Source organism: Oryx dammah, unplaced genomic scaffold (assembly GCF_014754425.2).
Source record: "Oryx dammah isolate SB20612 unplaced genomic scaffold, SCBI_Odam_1.1 HiC_scaffold_5, whole genome shotgun sequence".
In the NCBI taxonomy this organism is placed as follows: domain Eukaryota; kingdom Metazoa; phylum Chordata; class Mammalia; order Artiodactyla; family Bovidae; genus Oryx; species Oryx dammah.
This window is the reverse complement of record NW_024070189.1, coordinates 20171637-20194531: the sequence shown is the minus strand read 5'-3', so window position 1 is coordinate 20194531 and position 22895 is coordinate 20171637. Positions and strand designations below refer to the sequence as shown.

Below are 22895 nucleotides of genomic sequence, written 5' to 3'. Positions count from 1 at the left end.
CTGGTTTGTGACAAGATAAATTTGAAAATGAAAATAATCTTTTCTAGAGACTTTTATAATCTCATTTTGCTGTGAAATCCAAAAGTGATATCTTTGGGCTTGTAGTTTGTATGTGTGTCCTTTTGACATTTAACTTACCTACTCATTTATTTTTTTTCTGTTTTACAAGTGTCAGTGTGTGATAGATCAAGGAAGACAAAGCAAAAACCCCTTGTCTTTCACTGCTTTAGAGGTTAGAAGCACTGCCTTAAGGGGTATTGAGCTTATTGGCTCTGAGAGCAAGGAAAGGAGAAAAACTGGAGAAAGCTGATATGATTATTGTATCATATCTAATATGATAAAATAGATATAATAAATCTGCTTTATCATATCAACCTGTGAGCATGAGTTTGGTACAGGAAACAGGACGATGAATTTCGTTCATCAGTTAGTACTCTCTAGATTTTTACATTGTAGATAGTAAAGCATAGAGTATTTTGGACTTGTTTTTATTTTGTTGAAGAAATACAGAGAAGAAGGTAATGTAGAAGAAGAGAATAAAAAGTGTTAGTTTCATGGAGGATATAAATTCAGTAACCAGAAAGGATTAGATTTATTGGAGGATTTAAGAGCTGCTCTAGGTATATGATTTTCAGCAATATGATGAGATTTTTTTTCTAGGAGAACAAAAGTATTTGGATGTCCTGGATCACTTTAAGGGGATTAGAACTGTAAAGGAGCTAGCGTCACAACGTTCATCTTAAGGAAATCTGGATGGTGGTGGTAGTGGTGGGCTGGGGCCTCTGAAGAAACTTAGGCTCTCTGCTGTGCTCCTAGTCGTCTTGGAGAAACTGCACATTCTGACATCGGTGTTCTCTCTCACCTGACCGAACTTAGCCTGAAAGCCAGATTGTGGTCTCTGCAGTTTCCAACAGCTAAATATCTGCAGGAGGGTGCAAACAGGAAAAATGATTGATTCTTAAAACACATGGTCCACGTGTGTTATTGGTTAAATAGCCACTTTATCATATCAACTTGTGAGCATGAGTTTGGTACAGGAAGCAGAAAGATGAATTGCTTTCATTTATTAGTACTCCCTAGACTTTTTACATTTTCCAAATAAAAAATGGAAGAAATTTCTGTTTTTTTAGTTTACTTTTCTTTCCCTTTCCTCTTGAACCTTTTCTTAGAGTCTAAGTTAATTTTCTTTTTTCAAAAGCATTATGTTCGGCCTCAATAATTCAGCATTTTGTATGTTACTTTATGTTACTGCAAAATTGCATAGAGAACTATATATCACGCAGAAGTTTACAAAAATGAAAACTTTATGGTGATTCTTCAAAGATAACTGCCAAGGAAATGAAATTATAAAAATGCCATATGTGCTTTTGGCAGTGTTAACATTGCTTTTGACCTAGTGTTGGAGTTTCATTTATGTGACTAGTTTTAAAATGTGGACTGTGCTAAACTTCTGGCTTTAGGATACATTTTCAGTTCATGGGGAGGAATTGCTCTAGTGTTTAACAATATATTAAATTCTGTAAAGTCCTACTACATTTTTGTCCTAAGGCCATTGGATAGATGCCCAGTGGTAAATATTACTTTCTTTCAAATGTAATGGGCAGAATTGAGAAATATGGAAGAGTAGGTTTTTATCGCATGCTGTGTATAAATGTACTCTTTATAAATCTGTGTGAAATGGTTCACTTCACACAGCTCTGCAGCATCAGAATCATTATGTCATGTTCAATAGATTTAAAATATGTCCTTTTCTTAGAGACAGCATATATCTTTTGTAGGCAAATATTTGAACAAGAGATGTGATTCTGTAAAAAAATATTTATCAAACTGCTATATTAGAAGCATTCAACTTTCTATCTTAACTGTTCTTATTGACAGTATGTGTTTCATACTATTTGTATTTCTGTAATTGTTTTAAATCATTTTCTGTCGTAGAGCACAGTCAATTTGGATGGTACCTGTATATCATGTATACATGAATCTATTAAAACACGTTTCCCATATTTTAGTTTTCCATTATTGTTAAACGCATTGTAGTTGATGTTTATCTTTGTGAGAAGAATCTTGATTTGTTTTGCAACAAGCAGATGAAACACTCTGGGTTATTAAAATGAATTTTATGCCTAGTTCTTATTTGTGTTAGGCTAGGCCAAGAGTGCATATGATAGATCATCTGCTTAGAGCTGAAAAGTATCACTGACTTTTGCTAGACTCGATTTCATATCAAGATGATCTTTCAGAAGTTAGATGTTTCAGTAGGGGAGGGCCTTCCCTAGGGCTTCATCCTGGGAAAAAACTATAAGCAATATGTTGAGACATTTGTTATCTGAAAATTTGACTTTCCCTCTCTAGGCCTTATCTTCTGTCCTTCCCTTATATTTAGAAGACTGAACACCTATTTCTAATTTTTTTCTTTTCCTATATTCTTTGAGTCCTTCTCTAGGTAGAAGATAGCTTTCCAGTAATTTTTCCTAGGAAGCATTTCAAATGGACCTGATTCTTAGCAGTCTGCCTTAAAGAGGCAGAGTTTTTTGACTAATAGAAAATCTTCACATCATATATACTATTGATATGATTTTCAGTAGCTTTAGACAATTATGTGTTTAAGGAATGCTTGATTTACCTTTTATGAGTGTGTGTTGGGCTTCAAATTGTGTTTCTTGCCATATTTTCTTCAAGTTACTTGCGTGGTATCATTAAATTTTCAAAAGTGGTCTTAAAATTGGTATTAGACTGAGTATTTTTACATGTAATAAGTTCATAGGAGGATTTTACATCTTTCTTCTTAGCATTTCATTTTTAGTTTCACCTTTAATGGTGCATTTATTCCCAAATCTCTATGTACCATCTTAGAACTGTAATTTTTTATCATGACATTTACAGATTCCCCTTCAACATGGGTTTTCATTGATCTACATTTTTTTTGCCATTAGTATTTTTATTACATCTTTAGTAGTTTTTCAAACTTATATAATTTTCACTTTTAAATATTACTGTGTTTCCTTGAAATCCATACTCTATATAACTTTTTATTTGTGTCACCAGACAACACTGTAGGTGAAACCGCTTAATAACTCCAAAGGTCTCTCCATGTCTTTCAGTAATAAACCCCTGTGGAATTCTGCATGGTATACAAGAGAGCTACTCTAGGGTTTCATGATAGTGTCTTTGTTATATTCCTCTGAGTTATACAAGTATAAATGTTTTGGATGGTATGGCAATTATTGCTGATTGTACCCATTCTTTCAGTTATATCCTAACCTTTGGACATTCTAATAGTGTTTCCTTTATGTTTCAAAAAAATCCAAGTCATAGCCTACTAACATGATACAGTTAAAAATTTTTTTCATATTGAAACATTTTAAAATGTATACATTAAATATTGAATTACTTTGGGAAATTTTATTTAGAGGTCTTTCTGATGTTTATGCTTTCTTATATTTTCTGCTGTCCCCAAATAATTTATTGCATTAAAGTTATGCGTGCTCAAATTTAGTATGAAAATTTTTTGTTTATTAGTATTAAAAAATTGAGGGTAAGAGGAGAAAGGGGTGCCAGAGGATGAGATGGTTGGATGGCATCACTGACTCAATGGACATGAGTTTGAGGAAACTCAGGGAGCTGGTGATGGATGGAGAAGCCTGGCTTGCTGCAGTTCATGGGGTCGCAAAGAGTCAGACACGACTTAGCGACCGAACAACAACAAATTGAGATTAAGATAATCTCTAAATTAATTAACTTATGATATTTTAAGAAACCTGTTAGAAGTAATTATTTAATTTTTTTATTTTCAAGAGTAAAAAAGCTGTGGTAGTTAACATATATTTGGAAAAGCTGTTCATATTTTTATTGCTATTCTCCTTTAAAGAAGGTCGGAAGTATTTAACTTGTTTAGATAACTAAATAAAAGTGATTTTTTAAATGAATATGCATGGATTTCAACTATATGTCTATGCTATAAAATTTGAATAAGAATGTGTTCTTTTAAAGCTTCTTAAACATTTATTCACTTATCTTTTTAAAATTATTATTACATTTTAGTAATATGCTTCATTAGTATAACGTGTTCATCATCATCAAAATCTTGAATGCAGCATATTATCAGCAAGCCATCGCGAGTTTCCATAGGAGCTTACTTTTCACTTTAAGTAATTTAGAAGAGATGTCTGTTTTGATTTTCTTCAGTTTTATAAAGTATTACATGAGGATAAAAGCCAGGAATGGAAAGTATCTAAAAATGCCTCAATTATCCAGGAAGGATAACTGTAACTTTGGTGAAGTTACAGAGGTTGATATACAGATTTGACACTTTTCCTTTGTATTTCTTTTTATAAAACAAAATCATTGATGGTATATGTAAGTTACAGTTTAAAGAAATGTGATTTTCAGGTATTTGCAAGCATTTTTATGCATGCATTGTGTAAAATCACATTGCATACCAGTGTAAGGAATTTGTGTCCTTTTGAGAAGTGAAGAGAGAATTTACTTGTATTATTGCTAGTTTTGACCATGAGGACTTAATTATTAAATTTACAGAACATTTCTGTTCTGGTGCATGTTTTGGAGTGTATAAAAAGTTTGTGTTTTCCATTTTAGCATGTGCTTTTAAACTTTTACCCATTAAACTTCCTGAAGTTCTACTAAATGGAAGTATTTAGAAGTGGAATCAGCAGTAATGTGTTAACAAACGCTAAGCATGTATAAAGCTTCTAGAAAATTGCAAACAGAACAGGTTTGTAATGTTCTTAGAAAAGGCATTGTAACAGTTGCATGTTTGGGATTTGGGTTTTGTTGACTTCCAATGTGAATAAGTTCATTTTACATTAAACGTTCATTAATCTGTACATTTGACTTGCAGGAGAAACTTTACAGTTCCATGTGATAAGAACACCCCCTGGTCGAGGAAATGTTACTGTTAACTGGAAAATTATTGGGCAAAACCTAGGACTCAATTTTGCTAACTCTACTGGTCAGCTCTTCTTTCCTAAGGTAACAGCACCAAGAAAAACTGTACTGAACTACTCGGAGGAAACTGTTTTGTGAGGAAAATGGGAAAATTCTGATGATGTAATACAAGGATTAACAGAGATTGATGAGGAAGCTACTTCCTTAGGAACTCAAAGGATTTCTAAGACTTCAGGAGGAGGTTTGCTTTTGTATATGTGCTTGTATGACTAGACCTCCTTGAAGCAAACAGAAAACGCTGACGTTGTATCCGGGGCCAGCCCTCTGGGTCTCCTTCCCTCCCAGTGTTGGTGTCAGCTGTGTCTTTCTGCAGATGATGGATACTCTTGTCCCTCTTTGCTTACTCCTCATTCTCTTGGAACTTTAATTGCCCTTGGAACTTAAATGTTTCACTGCTATGAAACAGCTAATATAGCCCTAGAAACAAATGTCTTTTTATCTCTTGTTCACACAGTGTTTCTGAGCTTTCATTTAGGTGTTCTTTCTGATATTTGGAAAGAAGATGATTGGTGAAAGATAACTGTAAAAACAGTTCTTGGGTACTAAGTTAGTATTACTTTATTGTTACTCTTCATCTTCTCTTTTCCACACCACTTGATAGGAATTCTCGTTTGCTGACATGTTTAATTCTTTTTCTCTTCATTTCCACTGCCTAAATATAAGCCAAACCTTTATAACCTTCTGCCTTGATTACTTGATTACATTTGACTTCTATTAACTGGTTCCCCTGCAACGCTGGTCTTGTTTTCCATACTCCAGTTATTCCCATTCACCACTGCCATAGAAGTCTCTCCAACTTGTTGCATTGTCTGGAATTTTTAGTAGTGCTACACTGCGTATTAGATAAGATCCCAAAATCTTCCAGTTTGTTCCCTGTTTACTTTAAGCCTATTTTCCTAGGAGTCAGTGTTTTTTTTTTTAAATATATAATTTATTTTTTAAGCCACAGAACAGTTTAAGTGAAATTATGTTTGGGTGCACGGTTTATAAAGACAATAAAAGTAGAAGATAGTTTGTGCTCAGTGACACTAGAGGGATGAATTTCTTTGTGTTTGATACAGGGGTCATTGAATAAAACAATATCTGTGCATTTGTTGGATGACAATATTCCTGAGGAGAAAGAAGTATACCAGGTCATTCTGTATGATGTCAGGACACAAGGTAATGCAGAATTTTATTGTTATTTTTCTGGTATGTTATTTTCAGAAAAAATAATAGTTGCTATCTATATTTAACGATTAGGTGGATACCGATTTTAAAAATGTTACTTTAAATATCGTCTGCCCTGTAACAATTTAGATCCAAACAAATCAGCTCAGCATGAAAATACTTATCTTTATAGATTCAGTTAAAAACTCTAGAATTTTTGCTAAGTATTTCCTATGGAATAAAATACATCTCCAAAGGTAGAATTTGATGAAATTAATTTTATACTCAGTTCACTTCAGTCGCTCAGTTGTGTCCGACTCTTTGCAACCTCATGAACCATAGCACATCGGCCTCCCTGTCCATCACCAGTTCCCAATTTGGATTCTGGATTAGTTATATGGGATAAATTAGATTTAGTAATTTGTGTAAGTTATCTGTGTATTTTCCTTAGTTTCTGATCACTTTCTGTAATTCAGATGACCAGTACAGCAACTAATAATAATTGGTTAAGCAAAAAAGAATCATGATTTACTACCTAAGAAGAAAAGTAAAAGGTAGCTTCTGTTTGTCAATCTAAAGATTTCTGTTAGAGAAGTACCAGTAACCACTTTCTGCTTACTTTGCTATGTTTCAGAGAGTGAGATTATATTTTAAGTGTTGAGCAGTTAATGCCAAATCACCGTTCGATTTCTTGTGGTCCCTGACTTTCTTAGGAGTTTCACCAGCAGGCGCTGCTCTGCTCGATGCCCAAGGATATGCAGCTGTTCTGACCGTAGAAGCCAGTGATGAACCACACGGAGTGTTAAATTTTGCTCTTTCATCAAGATTTGTTTTGCTGCAGGAGGCTAACACAACAATTAAGCTTTTCATCAACAGAGAATTCGGATCTCTAGGTTTGTGTTACTCAATGAATGGAATTTCCAGGCAGGTGCTTTTTAAGTATTCTACTAGGGTGGATGAAAGCCATTGCTAAAATAAACCAGGAATGGGAAAAAAATGAATATTGTACTATCTAGTGTCACAAAATGCTGTACAATAAATAGTCATACAGTCTCAGCAGCATATGATAGCGGGTGGGCTATGGGTCCACTAACTGAGCTGGATTTGGCCCAGGGTGACTCTGTTCCAATATGCCTCTCATTCTTCTCCTGCCACCAGTAGAGGCCCTGAGGACAAGCAAAAACGTGCAGACTCCATCAGGTCTAGGTTCAGAACTAGCACACAATCACTTTGTCTTTGGCTAGCAGCCAAAATAAGTCACACAGTCAACCCAAAGTCTAGAGGCAGGAGAGTCTACCTTGCCCATAGCGCAGTATCACTGAGCCGTTACATGATAAAGGCCAGAAACATAGGAAGGGGTGAAGAATTGGGGGCCAACAGTGCAGCTACTGAGGTGCTTTTATGAAAGTCAAAAAGTTTGTAATGTTATTTTTAAAAATTTAATTTATTTTTAATTGAAGGATATTTGCCTTACAATATTGTGTTGGTTTCTGTATGAACAAAACATGAACTGGCCATAGGTATACCTTTGTCCATAGGTATACCTTTGGTATACCTTTGTCCCCTCTCTCTTGAACCTCCTATTTTTTTTTAAAGTTTAATTATAAAATGTTTTCCCATCCAATTCACTTAGGAGCAATTAATGTCACGTATGCCACAGTTCCTGGAATGTTGAGCCGAAAGAACCAAACAGAAGGAAACCTCGCTGAGCCAGATGTGGACTTTGTCCCGGTCGTTGGCTTTCTGATTTTAGAAGAAGGGGAGACAGCTGGAGCTGTCGACATTACTATCCTTGAGGTAAAGCACTTATTTTGCTGTTGCTGCACTAGACGTGAATAGCCAGGTAACAAGTAGAAATCGATTAAATGCTCTGGTGCCTTTAAATCAGCTTACTTCTTTTTGTGATTCCTTTTTTTTTAACCACACAGGGATTCTGTTCTTGTCTAGATAGGGTCATCTGTTGTAGTGTATTTTATTATAGAAACAACTTTTGATAAAGAAAATTTCTTTAGAGCAATCCCCTTTAAGATAGCATTGGCCTGAGAGATTCCAGAGGAGCATTTTGATTACTCTGAAGGATTCATTGGAGCAGTGAAGCCATGTAGGTCAGCATCTTAGTTGTTAAGACTGGTTAAATTAGAGATAGCAGGAAACTCACTAGAGGCTGATGGTATAAGATGTGATTATGGTCAAGCTTAAAGTAATCATTGGTGACTAAAATTGTGTTTTAAATGATTTTTCACATTGCAGAATCTTGTGCTGTTTTGGGACCTGGTGTTTCAACTACCTAAATTCACTTCCAAGAGGTTTATGAAAATAATACCTATGGAGAGGGTAGGAGATGACTGTGAGGCAGAGGGTGGAGGAAGGGAGAGAGTAATATTGCCTTAGAAAATGAATTTTCAATTACTGTGTGTTTTGGGGGTTCTGTTTCTTGAAAATTCTTATTTTCTCAAAAGCTTTTTACATTTACAAAATTATAAATACTAACCCATCTACCATCTGAAGTCAGTAATTCTTGTTTTGTTGATTACCATGACACTGTGACCTACTACAATAATTTGAGAATTCTAAAGCTGTAAGATGAAAGGTAATATTATTTCAGTCTGTGACGACACAAGATTTGATGAAACTTTAAGGTGATCTTCTTTCAAACATAGTATCTGTTAATGTAACAATAAAAATAAATTATTCCTCAGATATGTTAGTTTTTAAAGCAGAAAGTCACCTTTCAGGGGTCTAGTTTACAGAGTCTTATTCTATGAACACAGAATTTCAAAGTTTCCTTTGTTTCTCCCTAGGTCTTTGTAACCTTTTTGGTTCTTAGATTATTAGCACAAGATTAAAAGACCACAAGTCTGTATGTGCAGAAATAAGCCAGGCCAGGGGGATATATACAGAATATACAGGCTGAGGAGAGTTGTTTTGTGGGAATGGGGTACGGTAGGGGTAGATAGGAGACAGTCCGTGTACATCGCTGATTCCGTAATTCATTGGTCCGTGTATTATAGAAGACAGAGCCAGTGACTTGTATTATCTTAACTTTTCGTGTGGCCGCATATCTCCGTTAAATAAAATGAAGAGAGAGGTATATACACTGATATTATGTATTCATATATATATATATATATATATATACACACACACTAGATTTCTGTGTTGATATTGCTGTCTGTCTAGTTACTGATGATGTGGTTTTGCTAGTCCTCCTGTTTTGAGCACCTGCCTTGTTAGTCATTAATCATAGTATTGTATGAAAATTAACCATCACCAGTATCTGTCACTCTGTAGGGACTCACTCTAGGGCCAGGTACTCTATATGCATTATGTATAACCAGTTTTATATATTTTTAATCAATATCCCCAAACTAGCTGTTATTTCCCTCATTATAAACTGGAATTGGACTTCCCCTGGTGGTCCAGTGGTTAAGCATCTGCTATGCATTATGTTTAATCAGTTTTACATATTTTTAATCAATATCCCCCCAAAAGAAAGTGAAAGTGAAGTTGCTGAGTTGTGTCTGACTCTTTGCAACCCCATGAACTGTAGCCTACCAGGCTCCTCCTTCCATGGGATTTTCCAGGCAAGAGTACTGGCGTGGGTTGCCATTTCCTTCTCTAGGGGATCTTCCTGACCCAGGGATTGAACCTGGGTCTCCCGCATTGTAGGCAGACGCTTTACCATCTGAGCCACCAGGGAAGTCCCCAAAGTAGCTGTTTCCCTCATTATAAATTGGAATTGGATTTCCCTGGTGGTCCAGTGGTTAAGCATCTGCCTGCTGATGCAGGGGACATGGGTTCGATCCCTGCTCCAGGAAGACCCCACATGCTGCAGGACAACTAAACCTGTGCGCCACAATAGCTGAGTTTGTGCTCTAGAGCCCAGGAGCTGCTATTGCTAAAGCCCACCAACCCTAAAACCTGTGCTCTGCAGCAAGAGAAGCCTCTGCAATGAGAAGTCTGTGCACAGCAACTAGAAGGTGGCTGCTGCTCACCGCAGCTAGAGAAAGCCCACGAGCAGCAACGAAGACCCAGTGTGGCCAAAAAAAAAAAAAAGATGGCAGAATTGAGGGCCGAATGTTTTAACAACTCAACTAAAATTACAGAAATGTACTAGGTCTCTTTGACTACAAAGCCTGTGTTTTTCCCACCGTGTTATTCTATTCTTCACTCTTAATTGGATATGAAAGCAATTTAAAATCTTTTATTATATTTAAAATAATATTAAGCTTGTATATTTATATAATTGGTTTACATATTAGTCCAGGTAAAAACTGAAATCAATTTAAAAGATTTCATGTGGTTCAACGTAATAACATATAATCAGGTATAAAAGTTTAATAGTTTTATTTATTTATTTTTTTAAAATTCAACTTTATTGAAGTACAGTTAGCCTATGCTGCATGGTAAACTTATGTAAAATCTTAAAAAGTATATAAAATTGGAAGATGGTTAAAGCATATATTGTGTTGATTTGATTTATATTTACATTGTGAAAGGATTTTGCATATCTAGTTAACACCTCCATCCCCTCATGTGTTTATCTTTTTGTGTGTGTATGAACATGCACGTTCTACTCTACCAGTTACACAGTAAAGTGTTGTCAGCTAGAATCACCGTGTTTTACTTTAGATCCTCAGATCTGTCATCTGTAGCTGAGTTTGTACTCTTTTAACAATTCCTTCCCTATCCCCACCCCCAACTTCCCCACCTAGCCCCTGACAACTGGTTTTCTATTCTCTGTTTTATGAGTATGACTTTTTTTTTTTTTAGATTCCACATATAAGTTCTATCATACAGTATGTCTTTGTCTGGCTTACTTCACTTAGCGTAATGCCTTCAAGATCCATTTTTGTTGTCAAAACGAATGATTTCCTTCTTCCTTGTGGCTGAATAATGTTCCATCTTACACACCGCATCTTACCCCTTCATCTGTCGATGGACACTTAGGCTGTTTCTGTAACTTGGCCATTGTGAACAATGCTGTAATGGATATGGGGGTGCATATACCTCCTCATTATTCTATTTGCATTTCCTTTGGATAAATACCCAGGTGTACAATTGCCGGGGGTTCTATTTTTAAGTTTCTCAGGAACCTTCATGTTGTTTTGCAGAGTGACTGCACCAGTTTACACTCTCACCAACAGTGTAAAGGGCTTCCCTTTCTCCACGTTCTCACCAACACTGATATCTTTTTGATAATAGCCATTCTAACAGGTGTGAAGTGACGTCTCATTGTGGTTTTGACTTGCATTTCTATGATGGTTAGTGACATTGAGTGCATTTTCATGTACAAGTTGGCCATTTGTATAGCCTCCTTAGAAAAATTTCTGTTCCATTCCTCTGCATTTTAAATCAGATTATTTGTTGTTTTGCTATTGACTTACACTACTGTTAAAATATATTTTGGATCTTTGTGATTTGCAAATATTTTCTCCCATTCGATAGGTTGCCTTTTCTTTTGCTGATGTTTTCTTCTGCTATGAGAAAGCTTTTCAGTTTGATGTAGTTCCACTTTTTATTTTTGCTTTTATTGCTTTTGTTTTTGGTGTTAAATCCCAAACAATCATTGCTAAGACATGATTTTTTTTTTTTTCTGACTTAAATCTTTTCTACTCTGTGTTTGGATTTTTATATTTTCTGTATAACATTTAAATATATATATTTAAAAGATAATTTCAAAAAGCAGCTTGTGAGAGGTAATTACTTTGAGAGCGTAATTGTAGAGAATTTAATGGGTGAATTTTTGCAGGACGATATACCAGAACTAGAAGAATGTTTCCTCGTGAATTTAACTCATGTGGAACTTATCATGGCTCCTTTCACTTCATTTCCTCCTAGATTAGGTATGGTGGCCTTTTTTGTTTGTTTGTTTCTGTTTACTCACTGCAAATGAAATAAAATTTCTTCAGTTTTTAATCAGAAATGATCATTGTGAAGTTTGCTAATCTCAGCTATTTGTGAAAATATGGTGAGCTTTTAGTTTTAGTTGAAAGACCCTCATATATTGTAGTTGTGTGCATTGGACAGCATAAAGACATTTAAGAATTCCTGCGTGATGCTTCTTTAAACATTGCAATTATTTTATAAACAAATTTGTAATCTTCAAAATAGACTTAGTTCTTATGAAGTCGTTTTCCTTTCAAAATTTAAGTTGCTGTTTTCATTAGATCTCCAGATTATCAGATGTTTTCATTTTCTCGTAGATTAAGAACAGCATTTGCTTGTTTGCTGTGTTCTCTGCTTCTGTTTTGACTTTTTATCTCTTTCCTTTCATGCTTTAGAAAAGACTCAGTTAATTCGTTACAGACTGAAAGGTAAAACTTGAACCTCAGTACAAATTTATGTAGATTACTTTAAAAAGAGAAATTCTTCCTATTAAAACACAAACTCCTGTTCACGATTTGCACATTCAGTATTGGAAAGTTTTTCGAAACTTTCAGATGTGATGGCCCGGTGGTGGTGGGGGGTGGTGAGTAGCACTGAGGTAGTCTGCTCCCTGTCCCTTGGTTAGAAGGTGTTCTGGGCAGAGGGGAGATGAGTCTGGGTTAAAGGGGGGAGAAGTGTGGCCCTACTGTGGCCTGAGGAGTGGGACTTCCTCGCTCACTTCTGAGGCTCAGTGTGACAGCTTTGAAAGTAGCAGAAGGGAATAATCCGTTTTTAATTTATTATTTGGAAAGTTTCCATTTTTATGCAAAAGAAATACATGATCCCAATGACTAGGTTGTTTATATTGAGCGGTTACTACAAGGTTACTACTGTTCACACTAAGAAAACTCACAGAGTACGTCATCTTCCCTGTACTCAGAGATAATGTGAACATTAGCTTTGGTTTAGTGCTTTCTGATGCTCTTATTTCCAAGTGTTTTGTATATTAGGACCATCATTCCTTAGTAGTAGTAGTCGTAGTAGTGTTAGTCACTCAGTCATGTCTGACTCTGCGACCCCATGGACTGTAGCCCACCAGGCTCCTCTGTCCATGGGGTTCTTCAGGCAAGAACACTGGAGTGGGTTGCCATTTCCTTCTCCAGGGGATCTTCCCGACCCAGGGATCAAACCTGGGTCTCCTGCACTGCAGGCAGATTCTTTATCGTCTGTTATATTTGCCCGTTTTACAGATGAGGGAGCTGAGGCTAGGAGAAACTAGGAATCACGCTGCAGTCACGCAGCTAGGAAATGGTGGGACTGGACCTCCGCCCTGTAGCCTCTAGTCACAAATCCTGATTTTATATCCTTCCTCGACGTTATTGATCTCCTGACTCACAGAGAATGCCACTCTCCTTACCCTTCTTCACCTAGGCAGCTGTAAGGATCTGAGAGTAAGGTGGAGCTTCTGAAATTTAAAAGATAAAAGTCAGACATATTAAAAAACAGAGCAAAACAGTAACTGGTTTAGTTAATGTTTCAAGACTGAATAACAGATATTGGTAACATACTGAGCTTGGTAAACAGAATACAGAATAAAAAGGGATTAGAAAATTTATGTTAAGCTTAGTCTTTATTCCACCTAACCTTTCCCACCCATCCCAACTTCTGTTTGTACCCCTGTCTCTGTCTCTTTGATGACTGTATTTTTCTCTGCAGCACTTCCTCTCTTTCTCTCTCCAGTTTTTCCTTCTTCTTTCTCCTTCTTGTAGCTATCCCCTATTTTCCTTTCCTCTTTAAATGGATTAAAATAATAGAAATAAAACCATAGCTCCAATTGCTTATTTTATCCTGTTCTCAGTTGATTAGATTTCTATGAGTTAGTGGTGCTTGTTAGCAAAAGCTTGCTTACTCATACAAGTATTTGTATCTTAGCATCTTTTGATTAGTGTTGACAATACCTCTATATACCAAAGGTATGGTCTTTAAATTCTGTATCAAATAGTTCTCTTTTTAATTGCTTATTTAAAGATATGTTTCTATGCTTTTTCAGATTCAGAGGGCTTGGCTGCCCAAATCATCATTGATGCGAATGATGGTGCTCGAGGCATAATCGAGTGGCAGCAGAGCAGGTAAAGCCAAGGCTGTGTGAGAGCTCTTAATGGAGTTTCAGATTCTTTACTATCTAGTGGATAAAAGCTTGTAAGGGAAAAATGAATGTTTTCTCTTTATCACAGGTTTGAAGTAAATGAAACCCAAGGAAGTCTAACATTGGTAGCCCAGAGGAGGACAGGGGCTCTTGGCCCTGTTTCCCTGTTTGTGTATGCCCAGAATTTGGAAGCACAGCTGGGAGTGGATTATGCCTTTACACCAATGGTGAATTCATTGACAGTTATAGTGATTTAGGGCCTGTACATCAGTTAACCTTGAAATAATAAACTACTCTGTATTCCACAGTCAATTAGAGCCGAAGAGTTCCACCTGGTGGAATAGCTCTCTTCACTGTTTTGGTAAATTATATAGATTGAATTTTCAGTACTGTTTCAAAGATTATTCTATATTTTACTTCATTCATTATTTTTTTATAATATTTGATTCTCACTTTTCTTTTGCTATCTAATTGCAATATTTGATACTGGAGGACACACATTATTGTGTTAAAAGAGTTTATATAATTGATGACCTTACCAGAGTGCTTCTTATGCTTCTTGAGTTACTGCTTTCATTTCTTTGTTTTGCTTTACTGAAACACCTTTAGTGTTTGAAAATATTTTTTGTCTTGTCTCTTGTTGCTTTTTACTGCTTAGTCAAATGTTTCCTTTCTTCCTACTGCTTTATAAACTTAATTGAAAAAAAAAAGGTCATGAAAAAGTAAAGAAAAAGTCCTGTAAATAGCTTATTTCACATTCAGCCGTATTTCGTATTTATCTCCAAACATTTAAAAATGACTCAGCGTATTAAAATATAATACTGCCTACTTCTACCTCTTGGACCAGATTCTTCATTTCACTAGTGGAGAAAGGTATAAAAACGTTGACATCATGATTCTTGATGATGATATTCCAGAAGGAGATGAAGCATTTCAGCTGATTTTAACAAATCCTTCTTCTGGACTGGAGCTAGGAGAAAATACAGTAGGTAATTGATGATTTATACACAGCTCCCTCTCACCTCTCTTGACTCCTGAGTGAGCCCTGTGGTATGGTGGGGCATGGACAGCATCTGCCACCGTCACACATTAACATTGTGCAGTTTTTTTCATGTAAGTCTTCTGGCTTTGATTCCTAGGTATTGTTGCTATTATGAACTAGGTCCCTTGTAATTATATTTTTAAGTGATTATACATCCATCTACAATGCAGGAGACCCTGGTTCGATTCCTGGGTGAGGAAAATCCCCTGGAAAAGAGATAGACTACCCACTTCAGTGTTCTTGGGCTTTCCTGGTGGCTCAGAGGGTAAAGAATCTGCCTGTAATGTGGGAAGCCTGAATTCGATCCCTGGGTTGGGAAGATCCCCTGGAGGAGGGCATGACAACCCACTCTAGTATTCTTGCCTGGACAATCCCCATGGACAGAGGAGCCTGGCAGGCTGCAGTCCATGAGGTCACAAAGAGTTAGACATGACTGAGCAACTAAGCACAGCACAGCATATATTATAATAATCATCTTTTAGATTATTTAGAGGTATTATAATAATCTTTTAGAATGCATGCTCTGAAGCAGATTTCCTAGCTTTGACAGCTATTCCTGCCACATCTAGGCTTGTGAATGTCCACGCATTGCCTGTCTGTGCTTCAGTCATTCATTCTGTGAAATGAGAATAATAATAGAATCAACTCCACGGGGATACTGTGAGCATTAAATGAGTTAAGAATGTCGGTTAAGCAATTTGTAAGTTCTCAGTAGTAGTAGTTGTTGTTTTGGCTGTTACTAACATTATTAGTAGTGGTAGTAGAAGATAGAAAGCTCTTGATTTCTGAAGGTTCAGTTAGTTCAGTTCAGTCACTCAGTCATGTCCGACTCTTTGCAACCCCATGAATTGCAGCATGCCAGGCCTCCCTGTCCATCACCAACTCCCGGAGTTCACCCAAACTCATGTGCACTGAGTCGGTGATGCCATCCAGCCATCTCATCCTCTGTCGTCCCCTTCTCCTCCTGCCCCCAATCCCTCCCAGCATCAGGGTCTTTTCCAATGAGTCAACTCTTCGCATGAGGTGGCCAAAATATTAGAGTTTCAGCCTCAGCATCAGCCCTTCCAATGAACCCTCAGGACTGGTCTCCTTTAGTTACTTAGCTTATATTATAATAGTTCTAATATTTTTTTCTCTTGCCTTTTTGAAGAAGATAATCACGATGTCTAGAAATAGTGGCATGCTGATGCTTCCTTTCCATTGCTTTTATACTGTTACCTGGCTGGTAGCTCCAGGGCAATGCTGAACAGTAGCAGTGATGAGAGGCATCACTGTCTTCTAATGTTTCAACATTAAACTTTAGTACTTTCTGTTGGCTTCTGAGAGATATTACTTTATCATGTTGAAGAAGCTGCCTTTTGTCTCAAGATTACTGAGTCTTTTTATTTATATCATGAGTGAGTGTAAAATTTCATTAAATGCCTTTTAACATTTACTTTTAAGATGATCTAGAAAAGCATTGGCCTAGTTTACAATGAAGTATCCACATACTTCCCACCACTTATAACCCATTCTATTTTAACTTATTGTTTTAATATTTTTATTCTGACAGCCTTCATTACCATCCTTGCTAATGACGATGGCCCTGGAGTTCTGTCGTTTAACAACAGTGAGCACTTTTTCCTACGAGAACCGACAGCTGTCTACGTCCAGGAGAGTATGGCAGTGTTGTACGTTGTTCGGGAACCTGCCCAAGGACTGTTTGGAACTGTGACCGTTCAATTCATTGTGACAGAAGTGAATTCTTCGGTGGAGTCGAAAGACCTGACTCCTTCCAAAGGCTATGTTGTTTTAGAAGAAGGTGTTCGTTTCAAGGTACAGGATGAACCTTTAATGAGAATGAATGATTAATATTTACAAAATAATTTTTTTTCTCTTCAAGGAGCCCCCTTGATCTTAGGAAAAAAAATCCAGGTTAGGGGATAGGTGAAGATAATGACTAGATTACTACTGTATTGTCTGTATAGAATGCAGCTGGAGAAATTTGCTCCATTAACAGAGTTGTGGAATGTGCAAATAACAAAGAAAATATGCATATTGGTGCTTTGAATGTTAAGTATATTTAAATGGCATGCTTCAAGTTATTGCCTTTAAATGATAGACTACAAGAAACTCTAGGCCCTTCATTGCAGTCATAAGCAGTAGGTAGTCATTCTTTTTGCCACATTGTTATTAAAATACAGCTGTTTCCTTCAGACAGCTTGTTTGAGAAGCAAGTATTTTGTGAAAACAAGAATAGCTTATTGGAAGAAGAATGCTGGATTTAGGATTAATCATAAATTGAACTGTGCTTGCAAAAGTTCACTTTCTGAAACTTCTCTTTCTGTATAGTAATAATTTTCTGCTCCTGCTACTAAACTTTATTTTTAAAACACAGTTGAGGTTTAAAACAACTAATTGTATTAGCTTAAGCTATTTTTAACCCAAGTACAGAGGTTAAAGCATCTGCCTCCAATGCTGGAGACCCGGGTTCGATCCCTGGGTCGGGAAGATCCCCTGGAGAAGGAAATGGCAACCCACTCCAGTATTCTTGCTTGGAGAATCCCATGGACGGAGAAGCCTAGTAGGTTACAGTCCACGGGGTCGCAAAAAGTCAGACACGACTGAGCGACTTCACCTCACCTCATATAAAGTATAATATCTAAAATAATATATTTTAAAATATTTCACTGGAAAACAATCCATCTAATAATTAAATAGTTTTATTTATGATCAATTTGTATAACCTTCAACACACTTTTGAATTCATATTTATTTGCATGTCCAGTTTTTTTTTTGTTTTTGGGATTTTAGAACATTTAATTGATTTGTTCAGGGACACTTACATCTTGATAGATAAAAAGAATTCAAATTTGAAATATTTTATGAATTTTCTGTTGCTTTATATTCATATGCTTTCCTTTTTTAAAAAATGTTTTAAATTTTATTTTTTTAACTTTTTGTATATTTTAAACTTGTTATTATATATATATTTTTTCTTAAAAGACTTTTTCATAGTATATTTATAAACCTTTCTATTCATTAGGCAGACTAAATGTTTGAACAAATTGGACTAAATAGGTTTTTCTCTTACCTCTATAACTACCTTTTTCCCCACATATTTTTATTCTCTGATGTATAAACAGTAAAATACAAAAATCTTAGGCACATGAGTCAGTGACTTTAAAAATATGTATACAACAACCTAACAACCACTCGGATTAATGTGTTAAACATTGCCATCAGACAGAAGTTTCCTTCTTGTCCCTTACCCTCCCCAGACAAAAATGCTTTCTGGTTTCTATCATGAAAGACTCATTTTGCTGATTTTTGAACTTCTTATAAATAGAGTTATACAGTATGAATTCTTTTTGTGTCTAGCTTCTTTTGGTCAACACAAGTTTTGATTGCACACGTGAGTAGTTGAGGCTTTTTTAACTTGCCTGGTAGCATTTCATTGAATAGATGGCTGTTTGTTTATCCATTCTCCTGTTGATAAACATATGGAGTTGTTTCTAATTTGTGCTTTTTAAGCGTGATTCCTAGGCTGGTATGAGACTAATGTAGTTATATAGCTGGGGCAGGATAAAGAAGTAGCAAAAAATGAAGACCTAACTTTAGCTTTTAAATCTCAGTGATATTTTCAAATACTATACATATTTATTTTTGGACTTTTCAGTGGACTAAGCCACTGTGTTGATAATCTTGAAAGCTGTAACTTGAGAGAGTTGTTACTATTACATTTTGAGGCTCAGTATAAAAATTAAAAAAAAGATATTTTCCAAAAGTATTATTTTGTTGTCAAAAAATGTCAAATTAGTCTATGTGGCAAAAATACTGAATTCTAGTAATAATTTTTTGCTTATGTTTTCAGGCCCTACACATATCTGCCATACTGGACACAGAACCAGAGATGGATGAGCATTTTGTTTGCACCTTGTTTAATCCAACTGGAGGAGCTAGACTAGGGGCACATGTTCAAACCCTGATAACCATTTTGCAGAACCAGGCCCCTTTGGGGCTATTCAGTATCTCTGCAGTTGCAAATAGGTATAGTGTATTCATAAGAAAACTGACATTTCTGAAGCTAAGTTGGAAATGTGATATATAAAGAAAATGCAGAGGAAAACTGATCTCTGTTATAATGGGAACGTTTAAAATGAGCTCTAGCTGATAGATCCAGAGAGGCCACATGTTGTCATAACAGGAAGCATCAAAAACGTAATGATGCCCTATTCAATGGTGGTGTTAGAGTTCTTGTTTGCTCAGAATCGCCACTGTCAGTCAAGAGCACTGTTTTGTGTTTTCAATAATAATAAAAAATGAGGAACAATATAAATTATGTTTAGGTGCTCAAATTAAATGAATGACTTTTTTTGGTATGACTTTTCAATCATATATTAACATGATTGGGCTTTAGAAATTCCATCTAGAAGCTAACAAATATATATGTTTTTAATTTCTTAAAAATATTCCAGATCTAGTTTTATTACCATGTTAAGAGTTTTCTGATTTGTTTTTTTCTCTGTTAAGTGGTTTTGATTTACGTGAAAAGAAACTTAGGAATGACAGAGCTTTATTTTTGAATATGTATTGTGAAGTTACTGACTCTTAGCAGTTTCTTACTTTCATAGTATGAGATCATTGTGCTTTTGAAAATCCTCATAAATGAATGTTTTGAGCTGTAGATTCTAGCCTCCCTGCTGTGTAAAATTTGTGCATGGATCTCATCTTGATTTGTATAAGTTTAAAAGTATATTAAATATATATTAGCAATGTGATATAGATATTTAATATGTAGAAATGATATACTTTTTCTCCTTTCTGCAACCCTTTGTTTCTTTTAGAGGCACCTCTGTAAACATTGAAGAAGCCAACAGGACTGTATATTTAAGTGTGTCACGTACTAATGGCATTGATTTAGCCGTGAGTGTGGAGTGGGAGACAGTTTCTGAAACAGCCTTTGGAATGAGTACGTTTAGTTTCTTGTAAGAACAAAATTCTATAACCAAGAAAGATTGCGTGTTTAAGATTTACATTTTCCATTATGAGTTGGATCTTATGGCTCTACTGAAAATGCATTATAAATATTTAATTCTTTGATTGCATTCACAAATGTTTATTGAGTGTGTCCTGTGCCCGGCATGATACTGAATTTGTGCGGCTCAGAGTTTAGGGAGAGGAAGAAATAAGTAAGTAAAAATCAGCTTGTAGTTTGAAGTAAAATAAATTTTTTTTAAAGGTGAAGTTCTAAGTGTGGGAACATAAGACAGTGCTTCCCAGGGGGTGTCAGGGTTTGAACTAAGACTTGAGGATGAGTGGGGTTTATGCAAAGACCTGAGTTAGAGGAACATACAAGAGAAAGCAGGAAGCCAAGGCAGAAGTATAGAGCATATAAGTGAAAAACTGGAGTGGGCACTGGGTTTAGAAATAAGTGGGAGTGTTGAGTTTGGAGAGCTAGGTAAGACCAAATCATTCAAGAACTTGAAGGATATTATCTCATGCATTAGTCTTTATTTTAGGGTTATGGAAAGTCTCATGATCTAGGCATGAGGGAGGGCGCCCATGTATAACAGGTGGGTGGTATGATCACATTTATATTTTGAAGGCATCATTCTTGGTGCCATGTAAAGGATGGATTGGCACAGGAGAAATGAGGAGATAAAGGGACAAACATAAGGGCAACAGATGGGGGTAGCTTGGACTAGGTGCTAGACTGGATGTGGAGAAGGTGCTGGCTGTAACTCCTAGGCTTCTAGCTTGTGCAGTTGGTTGCAGAGTCATGTCTTCAGTTAGAAGGGGAGTACTGATGGAAACAAAGTGCTAACTTTGGTGAGGGGAGTGAAATATTTGAATTTGAGTTAAATTTTAGAAGACATTTCTTTAGACTCAATAAAAGATCTCTGTTGAGAGAGAAATTTGGGAATGTTCAGTGTGCATGTTAGCAGCAGCAGCAGCAGTGTGCATGTTGCTGAAAGTCATGGAAATTGACGTAAAACACTGGCCAGTGAGAATGGAGACAGAGAAGGGAAGAGGGTCCAGACTGAGTCAAATGGAAGGAGTAGGGAGAGGAGAAGGAGACTTAGAAGACCTGGTGAGAAACCCAGAGGAATGCAGGATTGCAGACTGTGGCCAAAGAGCTTTTTAAAAAGAGAGGAATCATAAATCGTGCCAGCTGCTCATGAGAAGTAAGACGAGAACTGAAAAAATACTCGTCATTAGCAAGAGCTATTTGTTTAGAGGGATGCAACCCAAGTAACATTTTGAATCGAAGTGAGAGAATGCAGACCTCAAATATATGTAGCTAGCTCAAGAAGTTTGGCTGAGAAGGTAGAACCTAGCAAGACTAGTGGTGGTGGTGGGGAGGTGGGTAGGGATTCAGGGTTTTTGTTTATTTCTTTGGTTTGAAGAGACCTGAGTATGTATAACGGAGAAGGCAATGGCACCCCACTCCAGTACTCTTGCCTGGAAAATTCCATGGATGGAGGAGCCTGGTAGGCTGCAGTCCATGGGGTCTCGAAGAGTTGGACACGACTGAGCGACTTCCCTTTCACTTTTCACTTTCATGCATTGGAGAAGGAAATGGCAACCCACTCCAGTGTTCTTGCCTGGAGAATCCCAGGGATGGGGGAATCTGGTGGGCTGCCGTCTATGGGGTCGCACAGAGTCGGACACGACTGAAGCGACTTAGCAGTAGCAGCAAGTACGTATAAATGCTGATGTAAAAGACATAGTAAGTAGAAAAGGATTGATTATTTAGATGAGAAAGGGAATAATTAATAGTAGTACAATTGCCTTGGGCTTCCCTGGTGGCTCAGACAGTAAAGAATCCACCTGCAATGTGGGAGGCCTGAGTTAGGAAGATCCCCTGGGGGAGGGAAAGGCTACCCATGCCAGTATTCTGGCCTGGAGAATTCAATGGACAGAGGAGCCTGGCAGGCTCCAGTCCATGGGGTCGCAAAGAGTCAGACACGACTTGAGTGACTTTCACTTTCCTAGTTGCCTGGAAGCCATGAAGAGATGAGAGCCAAAAAAAGAAAGATTATGGTTTCTAATTCAGAGTTAAACCTCTACATGGTTTGGGCTCTGCATGTGTTTTGTGGATGTACTTCTGAGAGTATATGTTGAAGATTCTTAGATCTCAACAGGCATTTTTTTTATTCTTTATCCACCCTCTTCCTGAATTATGGTAGGGAAGGATTTAACCATATCGTTAAGATTTCAGTGCAAAATATTCACGCTCTGAATGTCAAAGCTGTGGTGTTTCAAAAGTGGCAAGGCAAGACTCTAAAATATTGGATTTCTGGGAGAGGAAATCACCAATGGATAGTACATAAAAGGCATTGGCATTATGACTTCTTGAACTGGTTATCTAAAAAGTGATCAGTAATGTACAGAGAGCCCAGGTTTCAACCTTGACATTTGTTCTTGGTATGTTATGTTTGCACCATTAACTAAAGTTTAAAAAGAACTAACCTTCTATGGGAAACTGTCGTGATAATAGAACATGGGAGGGTTTTTAAAAGGTATTCTCCATTAGGTGGAGTTTTTTTTGTTTTTGTCTTTGTTTAATTGTAGACAGACTTTCAGGACATGTATGAAATGTCATTATTGCACAGAATTTTAGGAGACGCAGGCTGATCAAATTTGATAGCCCCTGATAGGGAGTCTGCTTTGGCATTCTTAAAATATGTAACACGTGAAGTTAGAAATTATTGGATAGGGGTAGTTTCAAATTAATAATGT

General features: G+C 36.6%; 1 protein-coding gene across 1 annotated transcript in view; it reads left to right on the top strand.

Moving 5' to 3' along the window:
• ADGRV1 (adhesion G protein-coupled receptor V1) overlaps positions 1-22895 on the top strand; it is a 546035-nt gene that overhangs the window by 123744 nt on the left and 399396 nt on the right. Inside the window, exons 35-45 of the mRNA XM_040241540.1 lie at positions 4859-4989; positions 6027-6126; positions 6828-7007; positions 7748-7911; positions 11867-11960; positions 14033-14111; positions 14217-14355; positions 14976-15117; positions 16723-16985; positions 19024-19199; positions 19997-20121. Coding sequence (XP_040097474.1) covers positions 4859-4989; positions 6027-6126; positions 6828-7007; positions 7748-7911; positions 11867-11960; positions 14033-14111; positions 14217-14355; positions 14976-15117; positions 16723-16985; positions 19024-19199; positions 19997-20121 — 1593 coding nt within the window. The remainder of the gene's footprint in view (positions 1-4858; positions 4990-6026; positions 6127-6827; positions 7008-7747; positions 7912-11866; positions 11961-14032; positions 14112-14216; positions 14356-14975; positions 15118-16722; positions 16986-19023; positions 19200-19996; positions 20122-22895) is intronic.